General features: G+C 41.0%; 1 protein-coding gene across 2 annotated transcripts in view; it reads right to left on the reverse strand.

Annotated features, from left to right (window-relative positions):
* Positions 1–22,311: 22,311 nt before the first annotated feature.
* The window catches only part of STX7 (syntaxin 7), a 57,865-nt gene continuing 52,257 nt past the window's right edge, over positions 22,312–27,919 (reverse strand). The window contains exons 10-11 of one of the 2 annotated variants that reach the window (XM_040332693.1): positions 27,187–27,286; positions 22,312–26,000 (exon numbers count right to left, since the gene is read on the reverse strand). In XM_040332693.1, the coding sequence (XP_040188627.1) occupies positions 27,191–27,286 (96 nt within the window). In that variant the 3' untranslated portion in view covers positions 22,312–26,000; positions 27,187–27,190. Of the gene's footprint in view, positions 27,287–27,919 lie in introns of both variants that reach the window. The other variant, XM_040332692.1, reaches the window with a different exon arrangement.

The raw sequence follows: 27,919 nt of genomic DNA on the forward strand, positions 1-27,919 counted from the left end.
GATTCCAAGCAAATTTGTCAACCCCTGTAGATAACAATGAGTGACATAAATAAAAATAAAGTTAAAAATACAGTCCACAGCAAGTCCACAGAGGTAATGTACACAATATCACCATATGCCATTTGATATCTGTCATGTGCCATCTTCCAACTTTCCCGTCTGGCGTGGATCCCTTGGATTCACCTGTGATGTTTGTAGGCTCCAATCCAATGCCCCCACTACAACAAGGGGGTTTGGCTTGGTTTTTGTCTTTGTTTTCATTTTTAATGTTTTTAGTTCCACTCCTTGTCCTCATCATTAACCAACACTACGGGGACGAGTAAACATTATGCCTATAACAAGACCATTAGATATATGTGGTAAAAGGATAATATATTCCTTGCTCTAAAGGGGCGTCACCAGTGCATGATGTATACCCACCGCACCGGTGATGATATCCCCTTGTAAACTCTGTAAATATATAGTTGTGTTTGTTTATTCTTTGAGGCTTTTCTTGCATGTTAAAGGATCACTAAAGGAATTTTTTTTTTTAAGCTAAATAGCTTCCTTTACCTTACTGCAGTACTGGTTTCATGTCCTTATTGTTCGTTTTTGCTTTAAAGTTGCTGTAATTCTGCTCTGATCTCCACACTTCCTGCTTGTCTGGCTCCTTATAACCATGGTACTGGGAGCTTTTCACGGTGGTCTAATCTGTCATTACTGTGTGTCTAAAACTCCTCAGAACCTATCGGATTCATTTTAAAAACAAAACACTGCCCTGGATTTGTTTGTTTTTGTTCTGAGGGTCTCTTTACTTCACAGAAACATGAAACCAGTTTAAAACCGAAAGTGAAACTAGAGGCACATTATATGATTGAATTTAATCAATTTTTAATCATTTTTAAAAGGAATCAGTTAACTTGTATGTCTCTATACCCTGTAAACAGTCATTTCAGCAAAAATGTTTTTTTCCTTTAGTGACCCTTTAATGTAAGTTTATATTTTCATTCGCTGTATTGATATTTATCTGTTTTTTTGTCTTCCCTTACATGCAGAGACATTCCCTGTATCTCCTGGTGATCGCACTTATTCAATCATATATTCCTCATTCACATGCCCAGATCTCTTTCCACCAGCGGCGTGACATGGATCGCTCTTGGATGCGTGTTGTTTTGCCTGTCACTCCTATTAGTTGGGCGCCCAGGGGTGACCACCAGGCGCTGAACCAGCTCTGAATTACAGCGGAGGCTATGATGCTGTGTTCACCCTATCTTCATGTGCCACTGAGCCACGCTGATTATACATCAGCATTGAGACCATCATCGTTCTCACGTCCCGCCCACGGGCGTGTTATCACGCCTCGTTATGCAGACAGGGACGGGACTCCAGCGCTGTATCGGCTTCCCCATATTTTATCCATGTTAATGGAAATTCTTCATGTAAGTTCAATACAACATTCTCCTTTTTTATCTACTATACCCCTTTACTCTTTCTCCTATGCCTGTTGGGCTCATGATTATCTGTTAATATGTATGATATATACTACCTTCATAGGCTACAGTATCATAAAATACATATTGGTAATTATCTATATCACTAAGCAGGAGACACTTGATCTTCCTTTATCATCCATCATTTTATATTTAATGTATGATTTATTGCAATCAATGCGGCCAACTAAGGAGGTTCCTCCCTTGATTATTGCCCTCTAACATGGATTCAACATATCGAATACTAATTATATAAGCGAGAATGGATAATAATATTCATTTTATCCGGTTATTCCTTATTTTATTTATTCTACATTATTTTCTGATGGATTCCAGTACTAGTAATATTATCCTTCTTAGTACCTTATTATAGAATTATTGCTATTATAAACATCATTAATATTGACCATCAAATTCAAGGACATTTATTCTTATACGATATTCATCTTTCATTCTTTTTTAGCTATAAATCTCCTTAATATTTTCTCTTTTCCTTTTTTTTTTTTTCTTTTTCTCTTTCTCTCTTTTTTAATGTGATCGGTCTTCCGATCCCTAAGATTATCATATAACAATCTGTATTTATATACTCCCCACCAGGAATGACAGGTTCTACACACACACAGTCCTTCTGTGTGATCCAGTCGCATGTCGCTAATCCATCAGGCGACTCTGTTGAAATAGTCAGTGACCTGTGAATTGCGATCATCATTGAGGTAACTATATGCTCTTTGCCAATCTATGTTTGAGGAACAAAGACAGACATTTGTGTGTTTTTTGATTTTTTAGTTTGTCACTTTTGGTTAAATACTTTTGTGACTTGACTTAATAATTTTCGCTACATACATTAATATTGTACCATATGATTAGGCTATTGATTATGTCTTTCTGCTACGTAACCATGACCCTATAGAACTCTTTTGATAAGCATGACAGCAATATTTATATGTTTGAAATGTGTCATTAATTGTTTATCCATCTATTTATTTGTAGATTGCTTTTTTATATACATACATGTCCCTGAGGAAGCCAGAATGGGCGAAACATGTCGGACCTACTGTATATAATACTTTAGAAATCAACCAATGGTGAAACTCAGTCCTTCATATGATCATGTTTTTAACTTTGTATGTACTCAATAATGTGTATCATTACAATTATATACTTTTATACATAAACCTTGTCATTGATGTGCGATCTCTGTGGTTCCAGAGCTATCATTTCTATTTTTCATTTATTGACAATCTCTTAGATACACCCGAATTGCATTCGCACAGTCCCATGCCCCATCCCTTAATTGGGAACATATATTTATTTCTCTACCAGGGACGGTAATGCTTTTGGCTATTTTGTCAGTTCTATCTGTGCAAGCTCTATATTTACCTTTCTCTGGTAAAAACAGTTGTCATCAGCAACCGTGCATTTCAGCAAACTGTGCGTTTTAGCAACTGTGTGTTCCAGCAGTTGTGCATTTTAGCTAGTTAGTGAGCAAGCACCTGCTCAACTGCAGTTGGCCCCATTCTTAGACCTGCAGGATACCAAGCACATATGCACGATATTGGAGATACAACGCCCTAAAATAGACCCATTGCTCATGTTTTTTTTTTTAGACATGTACTTTAAAACATGCAATTAAGCGATACATTTGCAAGCACATATATTATGCGGTTCCTGCCTACAAACAGTTAATAACACTTTTAACCACTTCAATACCCGCCCATTGTCATTTGACATCCACAGATGGGATCTCCCATCCTGGGTGGACGTCAAATGACGTCCTGGGCGTCGCGGGTGGATATCTGAATGATGCCTGCAGCTAGAGGCATCATCCAGATATCCTTTTGTTCTGCCAGCAATTCTGCGCATAGCCGCCGCTTGATCGTTCTTACAGGCGGTGGGAGGGGACACCCCCCCCTCCAGCCGCCATCCAGTGCTTCTCCGGGCTCTCCCGTGCCATCGGGGGCCCGGAGAAAGAATCGTCCGGCGCTCGCAGGAAGCATAGAGATGACTGTCATCTCTATGACCGTCGGAGGACCCGGGCGCGATGTGATGACGTCACGCCCGGGTCCCCGTAAGTAAACAAAGCCGCGATTGCGGCTAGGAAGCAACAGTATTCATGAGATCGGTGAATTTTTTTGCACCGATCTCATGGTTTCCAGCCTGGAGGAGAGATGCGGGGTCTTATTGACCCCGCATCTCTCCATAAAGAGGACCTGTCACACACATTTCCTATTACAAGGGATGTTTACATTCCTTGTAATAGGAATAAAAGTAAAAAAATAGAAAAGAAGTGTAAAAAAAGAAAAAAATAAGTAAAAAAATAAATAAAAGAATAAAAAATAAAATTAAAACGCCCCTGTCCCCGGTAAATCGCGCACAGTAGCGAACGCACACGTAAGTCCCGCCGACATATGTGAACGCCGTTTAAACCACATATGTGAGGTATTGCCGCATGCGTTAGAGTGCCAGCAACAAATCTAGAACTAGATCTCCTCTGTAAATCTAAACTGGTAACCTGTAAAAAAAAATTAAAGCGTTGCCTATGGAGATTTTTAAGTACCGAAGTTTGGCGCCATTCCACGAGTATGCGCAATTTTAAAGCGTGACATGTTAGGTATCTATTTACTCGGTGTAACATAATCTTTCACATTATACAAAAAAATTGGGCTAACTTTACTGTTTTGTTATTTTTTTAATTCATGAAACAATTTTTTTCCAAAAAAAGGGTGTTTGAAAAATTATTGCGCAAATACCGTGCAAGATAAAACGTTGCAATGACCGTCGTTTTATTCCCTAGGGTGTCTGCTAAAAAAAACATATAAAATGTTTGGGGGTTCTGCGTAATTTTCTAGCAAAAGAATGATGATTTTTACATGTAGGAGAGAAGTGCCAGAATAGGTCCGGTAATGAGGTGTGTATAAAAGCCCGGTATTGAAGTGGTTAAAGTGTATTGGGTTATTATTTACGAAAGGCAAATCCACTTTCCACTACAAGTGCAAACTACAAGTGCAAAGCGAAAAGTGCACTTGGAAGTGTAGTCACTGTAAATCAGAGGGGTAGATCTGAAATGAGAGGAAGCTCTGCTGATTATCATTCAATCATGTGCTAAAATGCTGTTTTTTATTTTCCTTGCATGTCCCCCTCGGATCTATAGCCTTTGCACTTGTAGTGCAAAGTGGATTTGCCTTTAGTAAATAACCCCCATTGTGTCTTTTTCTAAACTGTCGCTTTTCTTTTGTTTATAGCACAAAAAAATAAAACCGCAGAGGTGATCAAATACCACCAAAAGAAAGCTCTGTTTGTGGAAAAAAAAGTATGTCAATTTTGTTTGGGTACAGCATTGCATGACCGCGCAATTGTCAGTTAACGCATTGCAGTGCTGAATCACAAACAATGGCCTGGTCAGCCAAATCTTCTGGGGCTGAAGTGGTTAAGCGGTACAAACCCCATATTATTCAATTGCACTTGCAGGAAATGCATTTACAGGGCTCCAAGGTTCTGGCCTTAAAAAAAAGCAAATATTATGAATGTTATTCATGCAGAATACACATGCTCTAGAGCAGGGGTCTCCAAACTTTTTACTTCAAGGGCCAGATTCTATATTTTACACATATTCGCGGGCCAGAAAAATAATTTATAAATAAATCCACAGTAGAAGAATAGAATATAATTTTACTTACTGCTGACAGCAGGACTGGATGGTTGGCCTGTATTCTTTGCTGGCTCCTAAACGCTGGAGCATCATGCAGCGGGGCTAAACTTCCATCGTGCATGAGGCTTTACATCCATGTCCCCATCAGTCTTCCCATTCACCTGTGTCCCCATCAGTCTCCCCATACATCTGTGTCTCCATCAGTCTCCCCATACATCTGTGTCCCCTTCGCTTGCCACGAAGGGTAGGTATGCAATCTTGGTATGTAAGATATTTAATGTATTTTCAGAATCATTGACGTATTTCAGCATAGTGCCTCCAAATACTGTCAGAATGATCTCAAATCGCAGCAAATGCTGCTCTTAAAACAAGTGAAAAATATTTGCGCTGTGGAAAGTAGAAATATATATATATATATATATATATATATTTCTACTTTCCACAGCGCAAATATTTTTCACTTGTTTTATATCACCCTTTGTCTATTGAGGTAGACCTTCCTAATATTTGCAGCAGTATCCCTGTCACTTCCCCTTTCCCTCGTTCCCTTCATTTCACCTAGACAGCGCAGGAGTTCACTTTATCTAAATGCTGCACTTAAACAGGCCTCAAGGGATATAAGATGTTGGGTAAAGGTTTAAACCGCCAACAGATGCATCAAGGTCTATAAAAAAGGGGCAAATATATATATCTCAGAATAGCACCTCCTATAAGCAAATCAGTAAGTCATACAGATCAACAGTACACAGGTAACACGTAACAATCGGTCCATCACGCCAGGTATCTCCACCGCCTAGTGAACTGCCACAGGAAAAATACACAAATTGCTTCCCATTATATATCGTAAAGCACACCTGATTCCTATCCATACAAATGTCAAAAAGGTGCGCGAGGCGCGGCAAAATTACGTCAATGGATACGATTCCAGACCGCGCATCTGCGCACGCGCAGAACCTGCGGGTATGCTAGACATGAGCATGTGCGAATTTGCACAGTGGTCAGTCAGTGTCATATACAGAATAGGAGCCAACCATCGGCCCATCTAAACAGGATCCGAAAATTTGTATGCGCAGATGGGCACATCTCAAACTTCAGATAAGATGGGAAATCACACACTAGCTCCTATTCCAAGGGGTTCAATCCAAACTAGGGGTGGCATTGAAGGAGAAAAAAAGGGAAGTCAAAATTGTATGAAAAGGTTGAACTAAAATAAGATTTTTTTAAAAATATAAATGAAAAAAAAGGTATAGCTATATAAAGTCAGTAATAAAGTGTCCCAGCCCTTCATTAAAGTTTTTAATTTACAAATCTCTAATGTTGGGTATCATCTGAGTGAACCAAATCAAAAGAGCGGAGGAGAAGGAGGAAAATAAATAAATAAGTACTCAAAAACAAGGATTAAATAAGCAGAAAAGGAACTACGGTAGGTACAATAAGCCAAAAAGCAAAGGCATTTCAATCATCTAGAATAGATCATCTTATAGGGAGCCAACCTATAAGAAGGATTTATAGGAATTTACCTCATTAATCCCTGGAGGGGTGAGGGCTAAGAATTTTTTCAATCCAGTATGTTTCAGCTCTTAAAATGGCATTATCCCAATCGCCACTCCTGGGATTTGGGGGAATGACCTCTAAGGCCCCGTACACACGACCGGATCTGTCCGCTGGGATTTATCCACGGATCAGTTCCAGCAGACAAATCCGGACGTGTGTACGGCCTAGCGGACATTTTTCGGCGGACATTTGTCCAGCCGAAATCTATCCGCTGGAAACCTGTCCGTCGAACTTATCCGGTCGTCTGTACAGACTCACCGGATAAGTCCGACCGATCCCCATCCCTCGCATGCGTCGAAGTGATTCGACGCATGCGTGGAAGTATTTACAGTTGTGTTCAAAATTATTCAACCCCCCAATGCTGTAAAGGGTTTTAGGGAATTTAGTGTACATTTGTAATTGTATTCAGAATGAAATCCTACAAGGACTTCTTAAAGAACCATATGCAACTAAAATGACATCAATTGGTTTTGTAATACAGTAGTAAATGTTTCTTTTGTGAATTCTTCATTTACACAATTATTCAACCCCTTAAAGACTACCACTCTGAAGAACAGAGGTTCATTGAAGTGTTTTCAATCAGGTATTGAAAACACCTGTGGATGTCAGGGAGCAGCAATAAAGCCTAATAAGCACCAATTAGGCAGCTTTAAAATGACTGTGATACTCAGCTCTTTCTAGACATTTACTGGTGTGGTTACAAACATGGTGAAGTCAAAAGAATGGTCCAGGAAGACAAGAGAAGAGGTGATTACTCTTCACAGGAAGGGCAATGGCTATAAGAAGATTGCAAAGATGTTAAACATACCAAGAGACACCATAGGAAGCATCATTCGCAAATTCAAGGCAAAGGGCACTGTTGAAACGCTACATGGTCGTGGCAGAAAGAAGATGCTGACTTTGACTGCTGTGCGCTGCCTGAAGCGTAGAGTGGAGAAAAGTCCCCGTGTGACTGCTGAGGAACTGAGAAAAGATTTGTCAGATGTGGGTACTGAAGTTTCTGCTCAGACAATACGGCGCACACTGCGTAATGAAGGCCACCATGCCAGAACTCCCAGGCGCACCCCCTTGCTGTCTCCAAAGAATAAGAAGATTCGACTGCAGTGTGCCAAAAGTCATGTGGACAAACCACAGAAGTTTTGGGATTGTGTTCTGTGGACTGATGAAACAAAATTACAACTGTTTGGGCCCATGGATCAACGCTATGTTTGGAGGAGGAAGAACAAGGTCTATGATGAAAAGAACACCTTGCCTACTGTGAAGCATGGCGGGGGGTCAATCATGCTTTGGGGCTGTTTTGCTTCTGCAGGTACAGGGAAGCTTCAGCGTGTGCAAGGTACCATGAATTCTCTTCAGTACCGGGAGATATTGGATGACAATGTGATGCAGTCCGTCACAAACCTGAGGCTTGGGAGACGTTGGACCTTTCAACAGGACAATGATCCCAAGCATACCTCCAAGTCCACTAGAGCATGGTTGCAGATTAAAGGCTGGAGCATTTTGGAGTGGCCATCGCAGTCACCAGACTTAAATCCGATTGAGAACCTCTGGTGGGACTTAAAGAAAGCAGTTGCAGTGCGCAAGCCTAAGAATGTGACTGAACTGGAGGCTTTTGCCCATGACGAATGGGCGAAGATACCCGTAGATCGCTGCAAGACACTTGTGTCAAGCTATGCTTCACATTTAAAAGCTGTTATAACTGTAAAAGGATGTTGTACTAAGTACTAAGATTGAATGTTACTTGGGGGTTGAATAAAACTGATAATGATGTAAGCACAGAAAAGACATTTGTGGTTATTTCATTATAAATGTTATGTTATATTTGTCTGACCTACACGTGCCTCTTTGATTTAATTGTAAGCAGGATGACTGAATGATCAAAATCAATGTCAAACTGGCCAAAACAATCAATTTCAGTGGGGGTTGAATAATTTTGAATACAACTGTACCTTCCAGGGTCGCGCACGTCGCGGCGACGGCGCGGCCACGTCACCGCGTATGTTTTCCGCGGGGATTTTGATCTGATGGTGTGTACAGCCATCAGATCAAAATTCGGAGCAGAAATGTCCGATTGAAACGGTCCGGCGGACTGTTTTCATCGGATATGCGCTCGTGTGTACAGGGCCTCATACAAAAAAATAAATCACTGTATTGTCAAATCGGTGGTGCAACCCTATATGTCTGGTAACAGGGGTTATAATTTTGCCTCCACTAGAATAATAGAGATGACCCCTCCTGCTTAGTCCAAGCTTGCGAATAGTTTTACCTATGTAAAACACATAACACTGACAGGTCATGAGGTAAATCACTTCACACGTAGCACAGTCTGCTTAATGTCTTGACTGAAACCACTGACTGTTGGGCAGGCAAATGCCTTTTCCCTCAGGGATCCAAGGGCAACAACTGCATCTGCCACAATGGTAAGTAGCTTTGGCTAAGAAAAGAGGTGGGGGTGGTGCTGCGCTGTTCTCTATGTATTATAATGCCAATTGGCTATAAAAGAGGATCAGAAAAGGAGGTGCACAGCTGGCATAAAGATTACACTGTTCCTAATAAAAGTATACCAATAGGCTAGGTTAAAACAATGTATCAATAACAACGTATAATAGTGCATAACATGCTAAAATATAAGTGATACTGTAGGAGTATAAAGTGCAGCGTGCATAGCTAATACGCGCGCACTGGGTAAACTTACCCAAAAAAGTGCAATATCCAATAAATAAATTGTGCAACAAATCAAACAATGAGTGCAAAATCCAAAATTGCATTGTGCAGAAATCAGCAAAATAAATAAAAACCAATTCAAAGTGCAACGTGCAAATAACTGGTGTAGACGAAGATGACACATGCTACTGAGAGCTAGTGACAAAATCTAATCCTCCAGTCCAAACAATAGTGCAATATCTAATAAGTCCAAGAGTAGAATATGCAATCAATCCACAAGTGTCATATGCAATTAAGCTGTGAACAGACAGCAATAAATCAATCCATTCTGTGTGCGATATAAACAATCCAAAGTGCAGGTGACAGAAGGTGCTGGAGAGATTAAAATCTCTTCTTCGTGCAGCAGTACACTAAAGAATAGATGGCCACTTACCTTGCAGTAATGAGGCAACTGCATGTAAATAAAAAGCCTGAGGTGGTGGTTCTTCCTTTTAGATCCTAGGCATATGGGTTAAAAACCTGGTCTTTGTCTCTCAGCGGCAGGGGGATGTAGTGAACATATTACAACAGGGGAGTGTAAAAGAAAGAGGATTCCCAATAGTGTAGTACGTTTAAAAATAGTATGGTAGTTTATTGGTAACAGTAAAAGGGTACTCACATAAAGTTAAAATTACTTATCTCCTACGAGCAGCGAGCTCGTCTGCCAACGTCAGATGGAGTGCCTTCCCTACGTGTGACGTCACAACCCACATGACTTCATCAGGGGATACCTTTGGAAGATTGGGATACAATCCGGGCATTAGGTTGATAATGACTACTAGTCAGGGTGTCTCGTAATGAGATTGCCCATCTAAAGACCAATTCTGGAGTGGGGCGTATATACTTGGACAAATTATGATCTCCAGATAGGATGTGCCAATTATTAGAGATCGATGCTCGCAGAGAGTTTTCATGTGCCGAGAAACGAGTGATACATTTCACTATAGTCATCTCAGTTTTCAGTACCTTCTTGAATAGAAGTTCAGCTCTGGGTCTTATTCTGGCTTTGTTGAAAGCTTTTCTCAGCAAAGTTTTAGAGTACCCCTATCGGATAATCTTGATCATAATAGATCAGATTGATGAAAGAAATCTTCAGATAAACAATTCCTGCAAAGACGCAGGTATTGTGCGTAAGGTATGCTTCAAATGAGCGGGCTGTGTGAGAACTATGGGCGTGTAAAATAGTATTGCCCGAGCTAGGCTTACGATACAAGTCGGTTGTGATGTAGCCATTCTCATTAATGCAAATCAGCATGCTTAGAAAGGCAATTTGTGTGGGATGGAAAACGTGTACATTTCAAATTTAACTCATTGGTGTTCAAAACCCCCAGGAAATCCAAGAGGTCATCTCTAGACCCCATCCACACAATTAGCAGATCGTCAATAAAACAAAAGCAAAACTGTACCTTGGTCAACCAAAAAGTAAACCTTTCATCAGAAAATAACCACCTTTCCCAACTGCCTAAATATAAATTAGCATAAGTCGGTGCACAATAGGTGCCCATAGCCACCCCTTGCTTTTGCAGGTAGGCTTGATTAAAGAATATAAAATTATTTCTGGTAAGTATGAACCTAAGTAGATCTAGAATGAATCCATTGTCAGACGAGGTGGTATGGTTCTGACTAGGGTGTACTCCATCTTCCACCCGACTGCAGTGCTCGAATGGCCCTTGTCTATTTATGGCGTAGTCTTAGTCCCCTGCTGACCCACTTCTGGTGATTGGCTGAGGTCTCTAGTTTTTGAAGATTCTCCAACCTTGTAGACCATCAGGCCAAAAGGTATCAGAGAGAGCTACCAAGATCCATCCAGCCCTGGCCTTTAATAACCCTGACACAATTCCATGACTCAGGTTATTCCTGGCCAGAACTATGTTTTTTCTCTACTCCTACTTCTAGCACACACTAGGGTGCTACACAACATACGTCTATACCAATACTCAGTACAGTTTTTTGGCCTATGACTAATGTTGCATAGTGGCACTTTTCAGTTCATCCTACCTTTTGATAAAAACCAAAGCAAACCACATCTACTAAAGTTTAATTTTTTATTATTAAAAAAAAAAAGATGTTATACTTACCTGCTCTGTGCAACAATATTGCACACAGCAGTCCCCAGGTGTTGAATAGGTTCGGCAAGCAGGAGTTTTTTTCTTAGAAGATGCACCAAGGTACCAAAAACTATTTAGAACCACTTAAAACATCTGAAAAATACAACCTGAAAGGCTGAAATTCTTTCCTTGATAAAATGCTGCTTCAGGCTCCCTTATATGCTAGACTTATCTGAGAGCTTTGGTCCATATAGCCTTAAAGGGAAGATCAGAAAACATGACCTTCCCTTCAGCATCCCTATTGTACCCCCATATCTTTTGTATATGATCTCTTTTATTTCTTCTCATTTACATGTTTATCCACTCCTGTGGGGTGCAATGCAATAGCGGAATTTATAGGCAGGAGATTTAGAGATAAAGCATACTCTAAGGAATTTATACAACAGCAAATTCAAGATGTTTCGAGACTGAATAGAAATACCATGCTGCAAGGAAAGAAAAAGAACGACAAATCGGAAGCACCAGTTTTAGTACTGGACTATAATATTCAACATAAAGATGTAGAGAAGTTGATAAAGAAACACTGGCATATTTTAAAAAGTGATAAACATCTGAAAAGTATTTTGTCAGATAAACCCAACATTGTATATAAAAGGGCACCCACTATTAGGGACATTCTGGTCAATAATGTAATTGATCCTCCCCCACGTAGTGGATATACCTTTTTTACTAGGAAAGGGTTTCTTCCCTGTAAGTATTGTTATGCCTGTATCCATACCCAGAATCCACAAGTTAAAAGAAATGAGTTTATTGCCACAAAGACCGGAATATGTCATCCGATAAAGGATTTTATCAGTTGCCACACTGAAGGTGTCGTATATGTTCTACAATGTACCTGCAATTTGCAGTTTGTGGGGAGAACCAAGAGACCCTTGATGGTCCGCATCAAGGAACATGTCAAAAATATTATTAAAGGTTTCCCCAAACATAATGTTAGTAGGCATTTTGCAGAGGTCCACAATAAAGACCCCAAACATTTAACCTTTTGGGGGATTGATAAACATAATAAACCATGGAGGGGGGCCCATTTAGTTAGATCTATTAGCCAGAAAGAATCTCAGTGGATCCATTCCCTCCACACTCTTGTGCCGGACAGGTTAAATGTAGAGTTCGATCTGAACTGTTTTTTGATCAATTTTTATGAATTTTTAACATTTTGGAATTATCTTAAATATTTTTATTTTCGTTACTGTTGTTTTAATAATATTTTTTACTGGTATAATGATATCTTGTCCATGTTTGCGTGACCCATGGATTTATGTGTTGTGATATATGTGCCATATTGTTATACACACACACGCCACTTATGGTCCGCAGTGTATATATATTGTGACAGGAAGTCAGGTAAATCTGTGGGTGTTGTCACAAACGGGACATACATTTCTGCCTTGCTTAGACAATACACTAATCGTTATTAGGCATCGGCTGCGAGAAATAGTCAGACAAGGTCTAAGGGCGTTGAAAGACTCCAGCTGTTCAGAATGAGGCAATTAAGGCCTCTATAAATAGCCCAGAGGATTACCACTAATTGGCTGCATCACTCCTAAGGCTGTGTGAGTAGGAGAGCAGTGCCAGAAGGGCTTCTGTGGAGGTGAGGAGAGGATTGATTTTTCTGTGTGAAAAAAATCAAAAGACTATTGTTTTGTGCTGTATGACCAGCACTGTCTACCCAGCAGTAGGCTGTGTTAGACTTCATAGATAGGTTCCTGTGTGGAAGGTAGACACCCAAAGTGGCTAGGATTTATTTTATGTTTGATTTTGTTTATGCTGTTTGGATGCTTGCAATTGTTTTCCAGCAAGATGGAAAAATAAACCAAAAAAGTTGTTTTCAACCGTCTTCGACTGCCAGTCTGTATAAATTCAGTGTGTGGTGAACCCGTCCAAGGGGTCACACACCCCGCTACCGAGCAAACCCCTCACTATATATATATATATATATATATATATATATACACATATACATATACATATACACACACACACATTATTTTACTATCTTATTTGTTTAATTAAGTGTGGGTGTTTTTAACAGTCATGCTGGTTGGAATGTTTAGTGCTGCATTTAAGCTTTGGTCAATATGTCCCCATATTGCTATAACATGACGGCTGTATTCTATGTATATTCCACCAAGAAAATGGCCGCCGCTAGTATTGGAGACATTAGCTCCAAGAATATGGCCGTTCCATTTACTTCTATTCCACCATTAAAATGGCCACCGTCGGTGTTGGAGACATGTTTTCCTCCAAAATGGCCGCCGATCCACTACCGTTTGAAGTATATATAAAGAAATCTCTTACATCCAATCAGATTCCTCTGATGAAGTCACGTGAGGTGACGCAAAGCGTCAGAACTATTGCATGTGACCGGAAGTGACGTGGATTTCGTCCGGAATTACGGTTTTATCCCTGCTTTCGTTTTTACTCTGCTTGTAAGTGCCCAATTTTATGCTTTATTAAATTTCTTTCTCTTCTGGGATTTTCCTTATCCAGATGGTGAGCCTCCATTTTATTGAAGATTATTAATCGCTACTATTAAGGACAACAGGAAGCTGTATATTAAGGATTATGGGCCAAATCCACAAAGCAGTTGCGCCGACTTAACTCGAGATTTATAATTTTACACCGCGCGTATCTTTGCGCCCGATCCTCAAAACGAAAAATCCGGTTTTTCCGTCCTACCTAAAATAATTACACCGGCGCATCCTCTGACGCAAATTACGCTAGTCACGCCGCTTTTTTTGATAGGCAAAGATGCAAATGAGGGAGATAGGGCGATCCTCAAAATTAAGTGTGTGCGCCGTAGATTACGCCCTGTGCGCCGTAGATTACGCCCTGTGCGCACCTGTTAGTTTCCTGGAGCAAAATTAGACTTTATAAAAGCAGCCCTAATTTTACACCTGCCTTGTAAAGGTCTGCAGAAGCAACAGCATTGAGGAAGAGCTGACAACACATCTTTGCTGGACTTCAATCTGACTGCCAAAATGCCCGGCCCATCCATGATTCTAACAGCACTCGCTACTTTACAGGCGCAAAGAAGGAGGAGGGCACAGAGGAGGAGGAGGGCACAGGAGAGGGTATACCGCCCACGCCAAGATCTCTTTGGCATGACTGCTTCTGAGGTCTATGGCAACTTCCGCTTTAACCAGGAAGCCATCCTGGAATTAACCCGAATCCTGCAGGATGATCTCACCACCCCAACCCAACGATCCCATGCCCTGCCACCTCACATCAAAGTAATGGCAACCCTGCATTTTCTTGCCACTGGGTTTTCCAAAGAACATGTGGAGGTCTGGCTGGGATGGTACAGTCCTCGATGAGCAGGTGTGTCCATCAAGTAGTCCCTGCAATACTAAGACGCATGGGCAATCAATTTCAAAAGCCCACCCAGGAGGACCAGCGATTGAAGACCATGGCGGACTTTTATCACATTGCTGGGTTCCCACGGACCATCGGGGCCATTGACTGTACCCATGTGGCACTACAGCCCCCCCATGAGACAGAGCACCTGTTCCGGAATCGCAAAAACTGGCATTCCATAAATGTCCAGGTGATTGTAGATGCCCATGGCCTCATCTGGCACGTCTGTGCAAAATTTCCAGGTTCGTGCCATGACAGCTATATATTCCAGCAGACCAACATATCTCGAGATTTGGAGCTGAACATGTATGGAGACAGCTGGCTGATTGGTGAGTGACATGGGTGTCAGGTATGTCCCCCCCCCATGATGCAGACATCACAAGGGGCACATGCATGACTAACATCCTTATGTCTTTTCCCTTACAGGTGACTCTGGATATGTCCTGGGACCACATCTGATGACCCCATTCAGGAACCCCCAAACCCCAGGAGAGCAACGCTACAACGAGGCTCATATTCGCACCCGGGCAGTTGTGGAGCGCACATTTGGGCTGCTGAAGTCCCGCTTCAGATGCCTGGACAAGACTGGGGGTACATTGTTGTATTGCCCAGACTTTGTGTGCCAACTAATCGGTGCTTGTTGTATTCTTCACAACTTTGCCATGAGAAGGGGACTGGAGATTAACTTACGTGCTGACCTGACCCCCCACTCAGGCAATCCCCCCCTAACCCCCTCTACCCGGTCTACTGAGGGCACAGCAGCCATCTTTTCACAGTAAATGCACATAAATAATGTCACAATGAGAATGTTTCTTTTCCCAGTAAATGCACATAAATAATGTCACAATGAGAATGTTTCTTTTCCCAGTAAATGCACATAAATAATGTCACAATGATAATGTTGCTTTGCACAGTAAACGCACATGAATTATGTCACATTGAGAATGTTTTATTTCACTGGAAACGCACATTAATTATGTCACAATGAGAATGCATGAATGCACACCACTGTGGTCCCTAGCACAGACACATCACATGCACATCGAATTGGATTAGATCCAAGTACCCCCCCCCCCTTTGGTACTTGGGAGCAGTAACGCCACGCCACGGCTCCAATTATGTCACTGTGCATTCATACACCATTCAGGAACCTGGGATCACTTCTCCCTGGTCCTGGGGATCCCTTCTCCACCAAAACTGAGGGTGACACCCTTATTTTATCAGGAATGCCACCCCCCCACATTCACACATCATTCACACACATAAACCAACTCATAAGTACAGTATAATAAACAAAATCATAAAAAAAGAAAAAAAAAAAAAAAAAAGTACCCCTGCAATTTAATTCCGGCGGCGAGTGCTCCGTCTGGGCTGCCCACGGGCACGGACAACTGGAGAATCTTCACGGGGGGGGGTGTGAGCAGGGGAGGGAGTATCTTCACGGGGGGGGTGTGAGCAGGGGAGGGAGTATCTTCATGGGGGGGGGAGCAGGGGAGGGAGGAGCCTCCCCTGGTGTCTGACCTCCGGCTGGCCTGCCCTTCAAGGCCACTGCTATTCTGTTCAGACAGACAGTGATGGCAGCCGTATTGGCCTGGCCAGCCCGGGTGTTGTCCTGCACAGCCCGGGTGTTGTCCTGCACAGCCCGGGTGAGGGCAGTCACCTCCTGGGCCACGCCTGTTGTGGCGGTATGCAGGGATCACAAACAGGTGATGACCCCCAATGAATTGGTGGCCACATCACTGAGTGACTCCCTCATTACATCCAGGCTGTGCTCCATCTTGGTCATAGTTTTTTTGATGTCACCCAGACTGCGGGTCTGCTGGGCATTGTCCCTCAGCAGACTGGCCGGCAGACGTTCAGACACCCCTCTGGTCTCCTGGGTCGCCATCCTGCCTGCCCCTGAGGCTTGTGGCCTGGGAGGAGGGGATAGAGTGACCCTTGTGGGTTGCAGCCTGTTGGGGGAGGAGTGGGAGGGGCTACCCCTGATGGTGGCCTGACTGGTGCCAGCCTCTGGGGTAGCCTCTGGGGGAGCCTCAAGGGTATCCTCAAATGTCATGAGATCAATAAGGCAATAAGGATTTCCCGGCCAATCTGGAGATCTTCTTCCTCCTCCCCCTCATCCTCCTCCCCCTCATCCTACTCCCCCTCATCCTCAGCCTCCTCATGAGGGGAGGTTTGGCCACTCCCCTCTCCTGGGGACTCCTCAGCAGCCTCCTGTCTTTGGGGTGGTGCAGCAGCCTGGCCTGATGGGCCAGCAATCTCCTGGTCATCTGTGGAGGACACCAAACAATCACAGGTTTGAGGATCCACACACTTGGCACATCTTCCCTTCCCCCACCCACACATGCTAATCACCAGATAGAAAAACAAAAACCTTACCTGGCCTCACAGGAACATCAGACTGATAACCAGGCAGGCCCACCACCTGCTCTGGCTCGAAACACTGGGCCACTGCCCATTCCTCTTGAGTCAGCCGGATGGGGCATGGTCCCCCTCCTCCAGTGCCCCTCATATGGGCAGTGAGCTTGGCCACCTTATTGCGGACCACGCTCCTCAGATCATTGATCTTTTTCTTGATGCCAGCGGGGGTCCTCGTCTTCCCCCCCCCCCCGCCGCATTTATGTGATCTGTAATTTTTGCATATATCCTCTTCCTTTGGGCCGGGGAGGTGTTCCGGCTATCAGGCCCATGTAAATATCTTCCATATTGGATGATATACCTGGCAAGGATTTGCTTTTCAACATGAGAAAAATTCAGCTTCCTGCGTTTGGGGGCCATCACAGACACCACCCAGCAACAAGAAAACAAACAGGACAAACACACAAAAATACACACACAACAAACACACAAAAATACACACACAAGCAGACTTCTACTACAAAATCAAAAACAAACACACAAAAAACAAAAACAAAATCCAAGCAGAAAAAAAAAAAAAAAACACATAGCAGAAACAATCAAACAAAAAATACACTTATCAGAAACAAACAACAACTACTATCTAATACTCCTCCAACACTTCTCTATCACACACAACTTACCAACAAACACTGACAAACTAAGAGCAGAAGCAAATTGCTCATGGAAGGGAACACAGGGAAATACTTTTGCAAGAGAAGTGTGTTTGACTGGGGCTATTTAAGCACAGGGCGATCCTCAAACTAAGTACACTTGGCCTTTTACCTATCTCACTGATTGCGCTCAGCAAAGTTCTGCACATGCGCAGTGAGCAGCAGATTCGTGCGTGCATGCGCAGTACAGCCGGCCCTTCATTTGCATGGGGTCACGGCTCATTACAATGAAGCACGCCCACTTCCTTCCCACTTGCCATAACCCCGCCTTACGCCTCGGAATTTAAGTTACGGTTGGCGCAATTTTGTGCGCAAATGCGCTGTGGATACGGCACTTACGACACCAACTTAGGGCGCCGTAACTTAAATTACATACGTTTTCAGAAACTTAATTTGCGCCGCTGGCTGTGGATTTGGCCCATCATCTCTGCAGTAAGACGTACTGTAGTTATACAAGGCTTAAGATCTTTGTTATTGAGGCAAGTGCTCTGTGAGCCCATATATTTAGAGAACCATCACCTGAAGCACGCTGATCATTTGAAGCACTTGAAGCCAGCATTTGAATATTTATTAGTGAAAGCACTTTGGACTGATTTTTTTATTTTTTAATTTTTTCTTTTTTTGTCAGCACTGGATTTGGGTGTATGTATAGGAGGTTCAGTGGTATACGGATCCCAAAGTACCCACGATATTTATTGCACATTTGCACTTTATTTAAATGGTACTCACATTCTTTGGTTATTATAAAGTGTTCTTAGAGGTTGCGCTCATCACACTTTTTTCTGCATCCAATTTTTTAGTGATTTGTACACTTTATAGATTCGAGCAGCATTCTGACATATTGGTCCTCTTGACCATCTGGTGATTCACTAGGCAAGCGCAGGAGACCACTTTTTTTAAATAGTGGGAATGTATTGTATAGGGATGAGCCGAACACCCCCCATTCGGTTCGCACCAGAACCGGCGAACGGACCGAACTTTCCGCAAACTTTTAGAACCCCATTTAAGTCTATGGGACTCGAACGTTCGAATTCAAAAGTGCTAATTTTAAAGGCTAATATGCAAGTTATTGTCGTTTGAGAACCTGGGTCTTGCCCCAGGGAACATGTATCAATGGAAAAAAAAAAGTAAAAAAAAAAAAAAAAAACGGTTGTTTTTTCTGGAGCAGTGATTTTAATGATGCTTAAAGTGAAAAAAAAAATAGAAACATTTAAATATCGTACCTGCTGGGTGTTCCTATAAGAAAAAAGTAATTTAAAACTGCTTGCGCCTTTAATATAATGTCTGGTCCCTGCAATATGGATGAAAATCATTGAGAAAAATAGCATGGGTTTCCCCGCCCTTCTCCCCCCCCCAGGTCATAACCAGCCCCTTTGGCCCTATATACTTTAAACTGCAGTATACAGGCGGTGCAAACAAGACAGGGACTGTAGGTTTGTTGTTAAGTATAATCTGTTTGTAAATCTGAACTGGTACTTTTTTAAAGTGTAGCTCCAGCCATAAAATCAATTTTTTAAGCTTTTTGGAAAACATAGAGCAGTGAGTGCGCAGTGAGGTAGGGTAGTAGTGTAGTGACGTTGTACAAAACAGCCATGCTATTATCAGCTATCACTGCTGTGGTTTTTGATGCCCCTCAGCCTCCTGACTGTGTTTTAAAGGTTCAACTTCACATCTATGCGATGCATCAGAGTATGTGCCTTGCTGCAGAACAGCCTATTAATTTGAGAATGAACTGCCTGCCACCCCTCAATAGCACCAAAGTGCATGGGCCTTTTTTTAATTAATTTTTTTAATGCTGCTGCACCAAAATGCATGGTGCTTTTGTTAGCATGCATTTTTATTTTTGTGATTTTTTTTTTATTTACACACTCACATATACACATTATATATATATATATATATATATATATATATATATATATATATATATATATATATATATATATATATATATATATATATATAGTGGCCCGGATTCACATACATCGGCGCATATTTATGCCGCCAGAGCGCATCTCCTTTATGCTACGCCGACGTAGCGCAGAGAGGCAAGCACTGGATTCACAAAGCCAGTGCTGCCAAATCTGCGCTGGGTTTCTTAGGCGTAAGTCGCCGTAAGTGGAAGTGGGCGTGAGCCATGTAAATGAGGCGTGACCCCATGCAAATGATGGGCTGTCTTAGACAGATAGGCATAATGAATGGCGCATGCGCCGTCCCGTGGACGCAACCCATTGCGCATGCTCAGAATCACGTCGGAACTACTCCCTAAGATACGCCGGATCACTGCCTACGGCGTGAACGTACCTACGCCTAGTGATATTCATGTCCTACGTAAAATAGGTCGGCTTGTGTTCCCTGGTGCAGCCATTTGCATGGATGCTGCTGACTTACACCTGCTTTATGGGGCATAACTTTACACCGGACGTAGGGCTTTACGCGCACTGTGTCGGACGGACGTACGTTCGTGAATCGGCGTATCTCCTTCATTTGCATAGATAATCAACGGGTGCGCCAAATACGTCCAGCGTAAATATGCACCCACGATACGCAGGCGTAGGAAAGTTACGTCTGTCGGATGAAGCCTATTTTCAGGCGTATCTTGGTTTAAAAGTCCGGCGCATATTTACACTTACGCGGCGTATCTCGAGATACGTCGGCTTAAGTGCTTTGTGAATCCGGGCCTATGTGTGTGTAAATAAAATAATAATCACAAAAATGCATGCTAACAAAAGCACCATGCATTTTTTGGAGAATCGTGATCTTCATTCTAAGCAAAAGAATTGATTCTCATTTTTCCCAGAATCGTGCCGCTCTACTGCCTTTAGGAATTAATATGAGAAACACCAGCAAATCTATTGACGTAGCTTTAGGTGCACACTGCAGAGGACACAGACAGTACACCACGTGCCAGCACAATCACCTGCCTTCCTGTCAGTATATGTCAGCGAACGGCCCAAAACCTTCATAATTCGAGGAACGATCGAACATACGACGTTCGAGTCGAACGTGAGTTCGACTCGAATACGAAGCTCATCCCTAGTAGTGTATTTCCAAGTAGGCTGCTAGGCAAATTTAGTAAGCTTCTCTGTAAGCAGTGGAGCAGCAGTTGATTGCTTTTTGCGGTTCAGTTTCTCACAGGCTGCTGTTTTGCTAATTCCCCCGTCTTCTGGATAGTTCTGAAAGTATAGTGGGAGGGAGAGAAGAACCAGCAGCATGAATATTTATGGGTCTTTGGCCAATCCCTGAATTTTTTTTTTTCATAACAAATATGTCATACCTGCTCTGTACAGTGATTTTGCACAGAGCAACCTCAATCCACCTATTCTCGGGTCCCCCGTCTGTGCTCCTGGCCCCTCCCTCCTGCCGAGTGTCCCCATAGCAAGCGACTTGCTATGGGGGCACCTGAGCCACTGCTCTGTGTGTCCATTTACACGGAAAGTGGCTCAGCCCTGCCCTTGCTCTCTCCCCTTTTGCTCACTGACTGATTGACAGTAGCAGGAATCAATAGCTCCCGTTGCTCTCTCAGCCAATGAGGAGGAAAAGACCCGGGAGAGCCACTGCTCTCATGCACATTGTTGGATCAGCTTAGGTAAGGGACAGCTGCTGCACACAGAAGGTTCTTTACCTTTACGCACAGAATGCATGAATGAGTTAATTAACACTGTCACTGGCTACTAATGCAACACGAATGGGTTAATTAACACTGCCACTAGTTACTAATGCAGCAGGGGCTCATAGCAGTGTTAATTAACCCCTTCACCTCCAAGTTCATTGTACATGAGAAACTGCTTACCTTACATCCAACCTGCACTAGCGTAGCACTGCACTTTCCTTCAAGCCTTTGAATGATGTGACATTAGAGGAGCAGGCCAAGACCAACTTTCAGCTGTTGGGCAGAGATCACTCTGCCAAAGAGTAATGACACTTCAAGTGCCAGGTGCAGGAGCGCAGAGAGTGAATTCCAGCACTTGGCCCCCAAGCTATGCAGGCATCATCAAATTGAAGGCCAACCAGCCACAGCTCAAGGAACATCTAGCAAACTCTAAAGGAACCCTGGTTGAGAATGGCTGATCTAGATGGTCAAGACAAGAGTCAGCCCTAAAACCTCCCATTATGACACATTTCACCCAACACCTTACTTATTAATAACACTACAGTGTTTTTATGAATAAGTCACAAATAGTGTGTGGGGACAATCTCCTTGGTTACCTGGCACCCACTTTGTTGGAAGCAGTGTGGTAATCTTTTTTTGCTCAACTGCAAAACTTAGACACCAAGGTCTAAAAATGTTATATAAAATATACATTTTAGAGTGCAATATACATAGAATTTTAGCTCTTTTACTTACCTATTATATAATATAAATACCACTTGCTTCCCAAGTACTTTAAGGAGAGGAGTTTGAACAAAACAGATGTTTATTTCACTTAGTTTACAACATCAGTTTATTTTGAAAAGACTGCAAAGAGGTTTTTTTAACATATAGGTCACCAAAAAGTAGGAATGTAAGTTCAATAGACAATCTACTACACTCTAAATTCTTATAAAAAAAGTAGACTGTACAGATCTGCCCACAGAATAATTACAGTTGGTTTTGCAGAAAAAAAACAAAAAACACATTCAATTTAGTATTACATATCAACAAGGAGCCTTTGCATCGACTACTAATGGAGTACGACTAGAGAGGGTGGAATCCTATAAAAGGTGAACAATTTTAATGCTACCGCGTTCTTTACACAATGTATCAAAACAATTTCACAGAACATCAACCCTTACATTGTTTTGGCACAGCAGTGCATGGTATATGGACCTGAACAGGAATACACCAAAATGATGTTTTGTTACAGTAATGATGAAAATACAGATAGATATTACACAACACAAACTGTATAAAAAAAAAAAATATTTTCTGGAAACTCTGCAGCAGCAACTAAGTTTGGCACTAAAAGATTAACAAAAAAAAGACATTAAGTTCTTTGTGCTATTTTTGTATTATGCTTCTCTGTTTTCTTTAGATTATTTTCAAAGCACCATATTTTCAGATTTCCAAAAGAAAGATGACGGTGAGGCACTAGACATAAATCCCTAACCTGTAATGAGGAATAATTAGTAAGGTCTATTGGCTTTGCTTTGCCAGCTCTCCACAATTTGTGAGGTGGGGGGCAAAAATAGTGACCACCCAATTTGAGGAGTCCATGCAAAATAAGAAAAAAGTACCAAATAACTGTCTCAAAAGTCCAAAAAACTTTAATGGTGACTGCACATACAGGATGGAAAAATACATCTAAAGCATTTTGCAAGCCAACAATCTCCTTTCAACAAAGCTTAAACCAAAATACTGTCAGTTGGAATCAGCTTCTGGATATAACTCTCTGACTGGAGAAAGAATTGAAGTGCAATTGCGTCTGTCTCTATGGCCAAGTGATGGGATTTTGTCTTCTATGCATTAAATCACTGTGAGCTCCCTCTGAATTGAGCGAGGACAGGAGGCAAGAAACAGCAGGGGAGCCACACAAAAACAGGGTGTAAGGCCAATGAAGACCTGAATGAAAGTGTCAGACTAGAACAGATGGAGGTAGTGATGCAAAAGACACTGAATGGGCTCGGGAATGGAAGCAAAGATGCAAAGGAACTTAGCAGAGACGGGGGGTAGGTGTAGTGAAAAATGCTTAAATGAGACATGACAGAGAGAGTAAACATGGTGAAACAAAGGGTGCCATGAAAGCCAGCTAAGGATGCCAATATATGTAAAATTGTGAAATAATTGAAGGCACAATTTAATGCAGAATAAAGAAAGAAGGTGAGAAAAAAGAAATAAGAGGAGTAAAAAATAAAAAACACATAATGATATAAAGGCAGAACTGGTGTAGAAGGGTATATTGAAATATGTGACACGTGGAAAGGAATGTCTTGAGTATTAAGATAGTTGATAAAATTATATATTGAAAAAATAAATGGATGGGGGGGTACAGGGGAGGGGGAATAATATAGAACTGCCAAAGCTGAAAGAATGAGCAGACTACTGACAAGTGTTTACGAGACAAGAAATATGATAATGCAAAATATGGAAGAAAAAAAGAAAAGGGGGATAAGAAACTGTGCTTGTAAAATGGATGGTTAGATCAAAACATGTATAATATACTGTCAAAGGAGTGTGGTAGTAGAATAACGGTGAAAGTCACAGAGCCTCAGTGGTTTTGTTTAACCATCGGGACCCCATAATTAAGTCTATGAAACATCTCTCTCTTACACAACCTTTCGAAATCAATTATAATTTCTGGATTAATGTACTTCTCTTATTAATAATAGCCCTGAAAAGGCAATGGTCCTTCTGTGGCCCAACAAAAAATTTATTTATTTTCAGACTATGCTCTTTAAAGCCTGATCAAAGTTTGAAATTGTCCTTCCAACATACTTTACCCAAGTACGTTAATAACATATTGGGTTGAGCAATTCAGGTTGGATTTGATAAGCCAAATGTCCTATACTGGTGGTAGAATTATGACTAATTGAAAGAAGGTGCAGACACTTGAGGAAACTGTATCTAAGGTATTACATTACATTTCTAATGATGTTTACTGGTCAGGGAAAACCAACTTTGACAGGAGTATTTTGTTCGGTGCGATCGTGTTTTTAAGGGCGAGTCTCCCGCAGAAAAAAGCTCTTGATTTATTTGAAAGCTCAATACCATTATTTCTTATGTTAACCACTGTATCTCTGAGATTCTGAGCAGAAAAGGTTTTGATTCTTAACTTTTTCCTAAAGACACAATTTTTTGGTCAATTTGCTCACCCTATTAATGGCACGTATTCTAAATTCTTAATCATTAAGAGAAAATGACACTCCAGCTAATGAAAACAACATTATTCATCAGACACAATGACACAAGTTCTTAGACCTTCTTGGTAATTTATGTAAATAAAGCACTGCTTAAAAATGTCTATTTGGTCATTATAATCTGTCTCCAAGGTGCAGCTTATCCTTAGTCTTCTAAAGTGTCCAAAATTAATATTTAGTGGCAAAGGTTTATGGTGACAGCTCCTAAAATTATCAGAGCTGTTATTACCCACATTTATAAAAAAGATCTTCATGCTAATTAAGCCATCTGGTTTACACATTAAAAAAACATCTAATATTTAATAGAAGAATGGTGATGATGGCAGATGAAGTTAAGACCTAATGTGTTTTGGTTTGGATATTCTAAAAACAATGAAAAACCTGAAAGTTACCCTCCCCATATGATTAAAGGAGCATATATTAATCACATGTAAAAATTTCAAGACAAAAGGGATTCCTCAAATCCATCCATATAGTGGTTAGCAAAAATTAACTGTGAAATGTTTACCCGTGACAATTCAATACGTTGGAGAAAGAATGTATCAAGAAAAATAAAGTAATTATGTGTTTAATACGACGCTGTGTTATCTTTTTGTTGATTGGCTTTTATTTGTACCTACATCATTTCCAATAAAATGTTTTTGGGAAAAAAAGATGTGTTTGTATGAATTAAATCTACTTGTTTCCCAGTCATCAGAAAGTCTACACTTAAAAAGCAAGATGTGGAAAGTGGCAGCCTGTAGTCAAGTGGATACTCCGTTCATGATTTAGTAACTTTGATATGTCCATTAGGAAAGTAGGAAGGTGTTTGACAAAGATTTGAAGGTACAAATCAACATATTCCGAAATATTAGACGTGAATGAGTTCATGCTTGAAATTATAGGGTGTCCAGGTGGCTTAAAGATTTTTGGACCTTTTGGTAGATGGTAAAATGTGGTATGTTTGGATTTTTGAAGACACCTTTTTTCACTTCTGGTGATGATGGCTTTCTCAAACCCCTTCTTCTATGGGGATATATACTCTCTGCAGAAAACTTCAGTTTGGCTCTAGGGTAAAACAGATCTGTTCTGGACCATGATTCCACCTGCTTTATAAATGTTTTTGATTACAATGTTTGAATCAGCATTTTCTGTTCGCCTAGCTTATTTTTCTCCCTTAAATACGTTGGACACCAGTGTATTACCAACAGTCGGTAAATCATTAAAATTCCTTACCATTGGATAGTGTAGGAAGTAAAGCTGGACCTAAACACTGAAACAAAACATTTATTTAGAATATCATCTTCGGTCAGAGGTCAGATGGTCAGATATCATCAAGTATATTTGGTAATTAAGAATAAGCTTAGGATAGACAGTAATTTCATAGTTAGACAGTAGTTGAGTCCTTATGAAAGATGTACTAGAAAATTGGATGATAAATAAAAAATCTTTACTGTGTATTGGTCTGTTCACATTGCTTTGTGGATCTTTTTCTTCCTTCCCCTACTCTGCATTTTCTTTAATGTGCTCTGTGAAGTTCAGATTTGTAACTTTGCCAAATTTTAGGAAAGTACTTGTGCCAAATTAAAAACCTATATTTTAGCCTTTATCTGTGTAGGCAACGGTCTTCATGAATTTTCTTAGTACTAGACAGTATGATAAAAGCACATAATTACATTGGGTAATAACATGTTGCAGCTTGCTTTCTTGAGTCCTTCAACTACACAAAGAATTTCATCTTCCCTGTAAATTTGTGCCAACATTTACTATGTGTGTTTAGGCATTGCCACACTTGTTCTGGATCACATTGTGAAGTGGAGCTGTGAATTTGCTCTGGTGTCATGGATGGTAAATATATTTAGACTTTTTCAGGGAAATGGTTAACTGCCTATGTAGAGACCTCCTTAAGATTCTGGTCCCAGTTTCCTGCTGCTCAGTTTCCTATCTTCCAGTTTCTTGCACCTGTTAACCACTGCCTGCTAGAGACTTAGCTGCAATAGGGACAGCTAGTCTCGTCCTGAAGACAGCCATCTGTTAAACTGTAGAACTTTCTCTAAATCATAAAGTATCTACAGGATGATTTATAAGGACTGTTGTAGAGAAGAAACAGGACTGTCACCCAAAACAAGCAATCTTATGCAGGGTTGAGTTTTCTAACCTGCAATACAAAATATTACAGAATTCAGGTTGGATGCTATGGGTATCGACAGACAGACAACCTCAGTTGTTATAAATGTGTCCTTATGTGTTAAAAACGTCATTCCGTGGCAAGCAATATATACAATTCTTGATCACTGCTAACACATCATTAAACCCAACAGCGTGCAGTGCTGTTAAAGTGCAAGTAAGACATTTCATATTTATAATATACACTTCAATTTCTTCATTTTCACTGTGAGGGCTACTTCTTCACTGATTTGTTAAGAAGAGATGGAATTTAAAGGCATTTGTAAGGACACCTTTTTAATTTTTTGTTGCTCCCCAGATAATCAGTCCAAGAACGACAGCAAGTATAAGGAGCACGACAACGATAATACAGATCTTCTTCCGGGATTTGCGCTTAAATACAGAAAAGTAATGTCAGAAACCATTTCCAGAAACCATTTCCATATCATAGTCAATTTCCATCACAAAAATGCAATTAAATAAAAATCTAATGTGAGCTGGAAATTGTCCCTTGTATGAGAAAGTATAGTAAAAAAAAAAGATGCTACATTTATTTTTGAAAATTCACTAGACAAAGGAAAGTAGGAATTTAAAACAATCTACTGAGCTGCTCAGAGCTAGTTATTAAGGGACTCTATTCCACATTTTTACAGTTCATAATGTGAAGAAGCCTTTCCATATGATGGAGATTAATTATTTTTCTCCAAACATAAAAAGGGCCCCCTTGTCCTTTGTAATTGACCTGAAAGTAAATAACTCAACACCAAGTTCACTATTCACCACCTACTGTATGTATTTATACAAATTCAGCATAGCAATGATATCATTAACAAACTGAGTTCACAGCTTAAACTATTAGCTATGATGCCATTATCAATTACAAGGTCCTTGGCAATATCCTAATTTGGAAGTTAGTGTTACTAAATCCAAGACCCTGCATTCACTATATCTGGTCTCCCACAGTACACAGAACATGGAAATGTAATTACACTGCTCAAAAAAAATTAAGGAACACTTTGAAAACAC

The sequence above is a fragment of the Rana temporaria genome, chromosome 13, assembly GCF_905171775.1.
Source record: "Rana temporaria chromosome 13, aRanTem1.1, whole genome shotgun sequence".
Classification (NCBI taxonomy): Eukaryota; Metazoa; Chordata; class Amphibia; order Anura; family Ranidae; genus Rana; species Rana temporaria.